Source organism: Pelophylax lessonae (assembly GCF_965119305.1).
Source record: "Pelophylax lessonae genome assembly, chromosome: 9".
Classification (NCBI taxonomy): Eukaryota; Metazoa; Chordata; class Amphibia; order Anura; family Ranidae; genus Pelophylax; species Pelophylax lessonae.
The window spans coordinates 103,022,476-103,031,323 of NC_138776.1; the positions used below are offsets into that span (position 1 = coordinate 103,022,476).

Consider the following 8,848-nt stretch of genomic DNA (forward strand, 5'->3'; position numbering starts at 1 on the left):
ACTCACCAATGTGGCTGGCGATACTGTACTCTAATGTAGCTCCCCCATAACAAAAGATATAAAGTGCCAATAGTGCATTATCCTTTTAAAAAAACTTTATTAAAAAAGAAACACACTTACATGGCTAATGGAAGGAACTGGGCATAAACAATGGTTCCAAGTGTACCGAACGTGACCGCCTGCAGTGCGGAACACGTGGTGTGGCGTGACGGTGTGGCTTCTCCCTCCAACGCGTTTCTCCTTTTCAGGCTTCAGCTGGGACCAGAGCTCTGGTCTGTTGCAAAGTAGAAAACTGGTCTGTGGTCAAATGGATAAAAATTGGACAATCCTTTTGACAACCATGGATGCCGCTTCCTCTGGACTAAGGAGTCTTGTTAGCAGCACTCAAAAGCCTGCATCTCTCATGGAGTGCAATAGTGCATATGAAATGGGCACCTTGCACATCTGAGAAGGCACCATCAATGCTAAAAGATATATCCAGGTTTTAGAGCAGCATATGCTCTTATCCAGTCAACATCTTTTTCAGGGAAGGTCGTGCATATTTCAGTAGAGCAATGCCAAACTGCATCTATGACAACAGTATGATTTCGTAGTGAAGAGTCTGGGTGTTTAACTGGCCCGCCTGAAGTCCAGACCTTTCACAAATTAAAAATATTTGGTGCATCTTGAAAGGAAAAATATAACAAAGAAGGATAGTACTGTTGAGCAGTTAGAATCCCATATCAGGGAAGTATGGGATAACATTCCTCTCCCAAAACTGCAGCAACTGGTCTCCTCAGTTTCCAGACATTTACAGAGTGTTAAAAGAAGAAGGGATGTTACACCATGGTAAACATGGCCCTTTTCCAACTTTGTTTGAGACTTGTTGCTGCCAACAATTTCAAAATGACCTTGTTCTTTGTTCTCTTAAAATGGTCCATTTTCTCAGATTAAACATTTGATATGTTTCTATTCTATTTCTATTGTGAATAAAATATAGGTTTATGAGATTTGTAAATCATAGTATTCTGTTTCTGTTGTAACCTGGGGTAGCTCTGGAATGACCGCCAGCCAGTTTGGTGAAAGCAAAACAGTTCATTTATTTGAATCCCAGCAAAACAAAAGGCAGCTTACTTCAGCCAAGGTAAATAAACAGTCCAAATCCTGGTATTGGTAATAAAGCAGCAGGCTCACCGCTAGTCTTTGGCCCCAACAGGGGTCAGGCTCCTCCAAAGTCAGGGTGCCAGGCAGGCCACGCAGGGGGAAAGTTAGCAGCCCATGTCTCAGCTTGTCTGAGAGCTTCCACTCACTACACAGCTTGTGAGTCTCTGTCTCTCTCCCATTCACTTCCTTGACACAGATGCTGATTTCCCTCTGCTGCCTTTAAAGCCTCCCCCACCTGGGAGTTAACCCCTGAGTACCACAAAAGCTCTGCAACTGACCCCATTAAAGGGACCACAACTCAAATATCGGGGAAATGTACCTGCCATCCAGGACACATTCCCGGTGTCCTGTACACTATGTAGATTTTACACAGCTTCCCAACTTTTTTGGAATTGGGGTTGTAAATCCAGAGAAAACTTTGATCATTGATTTTTTTTTATTTCTTTTAGTTGTGAACATGACCAAAGAGAAGCTTGAAACCCAAGAAAATGTGGTTGAGTTCTTCATTGAAGGCTTATCAGGAATTGATGCTCTACAGTTTCCAATGTTCACAATAATTTTTCTCTTATACATTTTCATTATTTTTGGGAACATGACCATTTTTGTAGTTATTATGGTAAACCGTAATTTACATTCTCCTATGTACTTGTTGTTGATAAACCTATCTGTCATTGACATTGCCTACACCTCAAATATTCTGCCCAACTTATTAAAGATTCTACTCACTCAACATAAGGCTATTTCATATGTGGGTTGTATGACTCAGCTGTATTTTTTTATTTCCTTTGCTAGTACTGAGGTCATCTTACTTGCAGCCATGGCATATGACCGCTATGTGGCCATTTGTCATCCACTCCATTATGTTTCTCTTATGAGTTTAAAACACTGTAAAGGCCTTGCAGCATCAGCCTGGGTCATTGGCCTACTGGACCCAGCTGGGCACATTGCCCTTTTATCTAAGCTATCATTTTGTGCCTCTCATTGTATTAACCACTTCTTTTGTGATCTCTCACCACTTCTTACAATATCCTGCAGTAGCACTGATGATGTTGAAATGATGAATTACATTGTAGGTACACTTCTTACTCTTGTCACTTTCCTACTTACATTGATATCCTATATTTTAATTATTTCCACAATATTAAAGATAAAATCCTCCCACGGGAGACATAAAGCATTTTCTACCTGTTCTTCTCATCTCACTTGTATTAGTATATTTTATGGGACCATCATTTGTTTATATATGAGACCAGCATCTAGTTATTATCCAGAACAAGACAAATTTTTTGCCCTTTTATACATTGTCTTGGTGCCATTATTAAATCCCATAATCTATACTCTAAAAAATCACGAGTTTAAAGATGGTGTAAAAAAATTACTGCTTGAGATGAAATAAAATTTTTAAAAAGAAACCTGTGCAGACATGACTATAAATTGGATAATAGCAAAAGTTAAAAATACACAACCCTACTTTTTTTTTTATAAAAATCTGATTTTCTAACCAATTAAATATTTTTTACACTTTTGAATTTCTCTAGGATTAACGCTGTGTCACTGTGACAACAAAAGAAGGAAAAGGACAGCGCAACCTCCATAGTGTAGTATACAAAGTGAATAAAGTCTATTTATAGTAAACAAAAAAAATACTCACAATTAAAATGTTTGTACAGGTTGTCTCATCTTGGTGAAGGCTTCTTGCCTGTCTGCGCTCCCTTTCCCTTTTCCAGCGGCCCAAACAGGGGAATTTAAAATTGGCTCCTGATAATGCAGCAGCTTTGACCATTCTGCCTTGTGCAACCTCGTCCTTTGTGAGTGTGGTTTTTAGTGAAAAATCTAGTACAACTCTGAATAGAAGCCAATCAACTTCTTTTTTTTCTCAAAGCTTAAAGTGATTGTAAAGTCCAGTGTTTTTTTTTTTTTAAATAATAAACATGTTATACTTACCTCCTCTGTGCAGGGATTTTGAAAAAGAGCAGCCCCGGCCCTCCTCTTCCCAGGTCCCACTTCGCTGCTCCTGGCCCCTCTCTCCTGTTGAGTGCCCCCATAGCAAACAGCTTGCTATGGGGGCACCCGAGCAGAGCTGCAGCTCCGTGTGTCCATTCAGACATGGAACTGCCATTTGGCCCTGCCCCCTCTCTCTCCTGATTTGCTAACTGACTTTGACTGACAGCAGCTGGAGCCAATGGCGCTCCTGCTGTGCTTCAGCCATTCGGGAGGAGAGTCCCAGATGGCCAAAGGACACGTTGACATCGCTAGATGGAGATGGGGCTCAGGTAAGTATTTGGGGATGCTGGGGCGGCTGCTACACAAAGAAGGCTTTTTATCCTAATGCATAGAACTCCTTAAGATAAAAAAAGCCTTCTGCCTTCACAACTCCTTCAATCAAACAAGCTGAAGTTAGAAGTTGATTAGCTACCATGTACAGCTGCACCAGATTTTGCACTCTAGTTTTAGTAATTCAACCTCTATGGAGGTTGCGCTTGTCCTTTTACTGAACTTTGATGTAATGCAGAGAAAAGCCTGCTAAAAATGTTTTGCATTTGATACTTCTGAGAATGCCAGGGGCTGGCATCCCCTGCTGCAGTCTGTGGGTTCATACAATAGCCCCTACATGACTACAGGACACATTAATCATATAGGGGCAGGCAGAAGGAACCATAGCATGCATCAGAGGACCAGGCATTTGTCAGACCCGAAAGTGTGTAGTATGCTAAACATTCTTCAACAAGTTTTGCTTTTTACCCCAACAAAGTTTAGTGCCACAGGTAATGGAATAGGTTGTTAAAATATAAAGCATTTTAAATGTAACTCCAAACTTTTAACTTTTTTGTTAAAAAGTTAAAGAGAATGGGGTTTAAATTTCTGTTTCATTTTATTGTTGTCTTTGTTTCTGCTACATAAATGCCTTCTCATTTTCATTCCTTTAGTTCCTGTAAAGTGAAAAAATAAAAACTTTTCAATAGGACACAAACTTTTTTAAAACTACCCTGTTTTTGAAAGTTTATAGAAGGGTATGCTCACAGAAGAGTAATGAAGAGTAATGTCCCCTCATTCCTCACTGTTCGTCTTAGGTGGCAGGGTAGGACAGGGTATCCCAGGTGTGGGAAGTAAATGGAAGTCTCCTTAATGTGGACACAGAGAACAATAAAAAAAGAGTTGTTTTAATCCATGTTTATTCTATACCATACTAAAAAAAAAGTTTTGTCTGAAGTTGGGCTTTAAATATTTTGGAACACATATATGGCATTAAGCAAAAGGAATAAAAAATGTTTGTTTATTAGAATCATATCAGTTGCATCCAGCACAGGATAAGTTAACATTATTTTCATTATTTCGCAACTACTACTAATTGGTTGTTTTTCTTCTGCGCAAAAATATGCCTCAGGGAGCAAGAAGCTACCACTGTGCTTTGATACCTATGACTTTAATTAGCTAATAAAACTTGTACACATAACAGTGATATAATTTTCTGTTAATCAAGGGAATAATGCACCTGATCCCAGATGTTTAGTAATCCTCCGTGTTTAATTCAAGTATCTAAAGAAAAACCTACAATTTCTATCAATTATCAAAAACCATAGAGCTTACAATGAGTCTCATGAGATACAAATAAACAATCAAAATAAGCAGCAAAGAGTTTTACTAAATGTAAAAGTGTGAAAATTAAAAGTCACAATAAATTATTGTTAAACTATTTTAAATAACTTTATTACTATGTAGTTTGAAGCCAAAAGAAACACAGTTTAAATTAATCTTAAGTTTAAGAGTCATTTCTTTCTGATGTTTGATGATTTTGGGCCATAATAAAATAATATTGAAATCTTTTTACTTTATATTCTATCTTTATTTAAATAAAAACAGATTCTTACTAACATATTATTAATTTATAATGAGAGCTGAGGGGACACCTGGATGTTCGGGTTCGAGAAGTTCGAAAATGTTTTGGTTCGGGATCCGAACTCAACCCGAACTTGACCCCGAACCCCATTGAAGTCAATGGGGACCCAAACTTTTGGGCACTAAAAAGGCTGTAAAATAGCCCTGGAAAGGGCTAGAGGGCTGCAAAAGGCATCACAATGTAGGTAAATCCCCTGCAAACAAATGTGGATAGGAAATTACTTAAAATAAAATAAATAAAAATTAACCAATATCAATTGGCAACTTGGAGGAGGAGGTGGAATAGGAGGTTGGGGTGGCATCAGGTGGGAATGCTATGCGAGTTGAAGTTCTCATTACAGTCAAAAAGGACTCATGTCTTCCTGCAGTGCCACTGGCCTCATTCACAGACTCAGGGCCATGGCAACCATACATGGGAGTTGAAGTTCACATCACAGCCAAAAACGATTTATGTCTGACAGCAGTGTCACAGGCCTCACTCACAGACTCAGGCCAATGGCAACCATACATGGGAGTTGAAGTTGTCATTACAGCCAAGATGGAATCATGTCTGCCTGCAGGGCCACAGGCCTCATTGAAACATTCAGGCCCATTGGACCCACAAAGAGGAGAGTTAAAATCATGCCAAGACAGTATTAATTTAACCCAGCAATGCCACAGGCCTCATTCACAGATTCAGACCCATGGCACCCACAAAGAGGAGAGTTACAATCATGCCAAAACAGTATTGATTTCACCCAGTAGTGCCACAGGCCTAATTAACTAATTCAGGACCATGGCACCCGCAAAGAGGAGAGCGGTCCCGTAACAACAACACAGGCCTCAAGTAAACCTGCAATGGAACAGGCCATTATCATTTATGTAAGCCCCTGACACCCAGACAGAAGAGAGAGGTCCCATAGCAGAAAATCAGGCTTCATGTCACCCAGCAATAGAAAAGGACACTTTCAGTTATTTAGGCTCCAGCAGCCAGACAGAGGAGAGAGGTCCCATAGCAGAAAATCAGGCTTGATGTCACCCGCCAAAGCAGCAGGCGATTAACAGAATTTTAGGCCCCTGACACCCAGACAGAGGAGAGGTAATTTGACAGCAAAAAGAGGTTAATGTCACGCACCAAAGCAGCAGGCGATTAGCTGAAATGTAGGCCCTTGGCACCCAGACAGAGGAGAGGTTCATTCAACTTGGGGTTGCCCCCAAAATAATTGTACAATTAAAAAAAGAGGATTCAATAAAGAAGTGCCCTGGAGTACAAGAATGTATGGTTGAGAGCGAGGCAGTTATAAATGTCTATTCTGCACAAGGTACGAACAAGTCCTGTGGGATCCATGCCTGGTTCATTTTAATGAAAGTGAGCTTGTCCACGTTGGCTGTGGACAGGCGGCTGCGTTTGTCTGTAATGACGCCTCCTGCCATGCTAAATACACATTCAGACAATACACTTGCCGCAGGGCAGGCCAGCACCTCCAAGGCATAAAGGGCAAGCTCTGGCCATGTGGACAATTTGGAGACCCAGAAGTTGAATGGGGCAGAACCATCAGTCAGTACATGGAGCTGTGTGCACACGTACTGTTCCACCATGTTGTTGAAATGCTGCCTCCCGCTAACACGTTCCCTATCAGCTGGTGGTGCAGTTTGCTGTGGCGCACTGACAAAACATTTCCACATCTCGGCCATGCTAACCCTGCTGTCTGAGGAGCAGGCCGTGACACAGCTGCGTTGGCGACCTCTTCCTCCTCCTCCACCTCTGCCTTTGCCTTGTGCTTCCACTTGTCCCCCTGTTTCAGTTGGGAATGCCCTCAGGAGCGCGTCTACCAGCGTGCACTTGTAGTCGCGCATCTTCCTATCACGCTCCAGTGCGGGAATTAAGGTAGGCACGTTGTCCTTGTACCAGGGATCCAGCAGGGTGGCAACCCAGTAGTCAGCACAAGTTAAAATGTGGGCAACTTTTCTGTCGTTGCGCAGGCACTGCAGCATGTAGTCGCTCATGTGTGCCAGGCTGCCCAGAGGTAACGATAATCTGTCCTCTGTAGGTGGTGTAGCGTCTGTGTGCTCCGTATCCCCCCAGTCACAATCCAGTGATGGCCCTGAGCTGCGTAGGGTGCCACCCTGCAGTGAAACCGGTTCCTCCTCCTCTACCTCATCCTCCTCGTCCTCCGGAAGTGTGCCCTCGCTGTCCACATGTGTACCTGGCATCTGCTGGTACAAGAACCCACCCTCTGAGCCACTTCTGTATGATCTGTCTGAAACCCTGTGAAATGCCCCCTCTTCCTCCTTCTCCTGTGCAGCATCCTCTTCCATCATCGCTGTAATATTTGTTTCAAGGAAACATAGAAGGGGTATTGTAATGCTAACAACGGTGTCATCAGCACTGGCCATGTTGGTTGAGTACTCCAGAGACCGCAACAAGGTACACAGGTGTCGCATGCAGGCCCAGTCACTGGTGGTGAAGTGGTGCTGATCCGCAGAGCGACTGACCCGTGCATACTGCACCTGAAACTCCACTATCGCCCACTGCTGCTCACACACTGTCTCTCCAGCATATGTAAGGTGGAGTTCCACCTGATGGGCATGTCGCATATGAGGCGGTGAGCAGGAAGGCCGAAGTTACGCTGCAGCGCAGACAGGCGAGCAGCAGCAGGGTGAAAACGCTGAAAGCGTGCACATATGGATCACACTTTCAGCAGAAACTCTGACACGTCAGTGTGCAGTTAGGGAGATATAGTGACCCTGGCTGTGCTTACTGGTCCATGCATCTGTGGTTATGTGTACCTTGCCACTTGGTTGTGTAGGGAAGGGACAGCTCGCCTGGAAAAGTAGTGGCGGCTGGGAACAATGTACTGGGGGACAGCCACCGCCATCAGCTGTTTGAAACCGTCCGTCTCCACTAGACGGAATGACAGCATTTCAAAGGCCAGTAATTTTGAAATGCTGGCATTCAGGGCCACGGCTCAAGGGTGGGTAGGTGGGTATTTCCTCCTTCTCTCCACTGTTTGGGAGATGGACAGCTGAATGCTCCCGTGTGACATGGTGGAGATGCTTGGTGATGGTGTCGTATGTGGTGGTGTTGTTGGAACATCCTCTGGTTGCTGGTTGCCAGGTGCCAAGGTGACGCTATATATGTGGAGGGAGAGGCCGAGCCAGCAGCAGAAGAGGGAGCAGGAGGAGCATGAGAGAGTTCCTTGTTTTTAAGGTGTTTACTCCACTGTAGTTCATGCTTTGCATGTAGATGCCTGGTCATGCAGGTTGTGCTCAGGTTAAGAATGTTTATGCCTCGCTTCAGGCTCTGATGGCACAACATGCAAACCACTCGTGTCTTGTCTTCAGGACATTGTGTGAGGAACTGCCACGCCAATGAACTCCTTGGAGCAGGCCTTGGTGTGCTCAGGGCCTGGGTGTGGTGGACAGTAGCAGGCATACTGTCTCTGGAACGGCCGCTGCGCTTTTGCACCCTGCTCCCTCTTTTGATGTGCTGTTGCCTCTGTGCGAACACCGCCTCTTCCTCATAACTGCACGCCTCACTAGCACGACCTTCAGTCCAGTCTGGGTCTAGGACTTCATCATCCTCCACATCATCTTCCACCCATTCATGACCCCTTCCCTCCTCGTCGGTCTGCACATTGCAGAAAGCTATATATTGGAAATAATTATTGACACGCCGGATGCACAACTGTTTTTTTGGTCTAAAACACAGCTTTTTTCAATAAAAACCCAAAATGCAGTTTTTAACTGCTGGACATTAACAGTATATATTTATACTATGTATGGACACCAGATTTGGGGACCCAGAACACCGATTTGGTCACCAAAA

General features: G+C 43.4%; 1 protein-coding gene across 1 annotated transcript; it reads left to right on the top strand.

Annotated features, from left to right (window-relative positions):
• Window positions 1–1,735: 1,735 nt before the first annotated feature.
• LOC309563185 (olfactory receptor 1C1-like) lies at window positions 1,736–2,539 on the top strand (the record flags this gene model as incomplete). Its single annotated transcript, XM_082267520.1, has 1 exon — window positions 1,736–2,539. The coding sequence occupies one exon, from the start codon at window positions 1,736–1,738 to the stop codon at window positions 2,537–2,539; it is 804 nt and encodes a 267-aa protein (XP_082123646.1).
• Window positions 2,540–8,848: the final 6,309 nt, after the last annotated feature.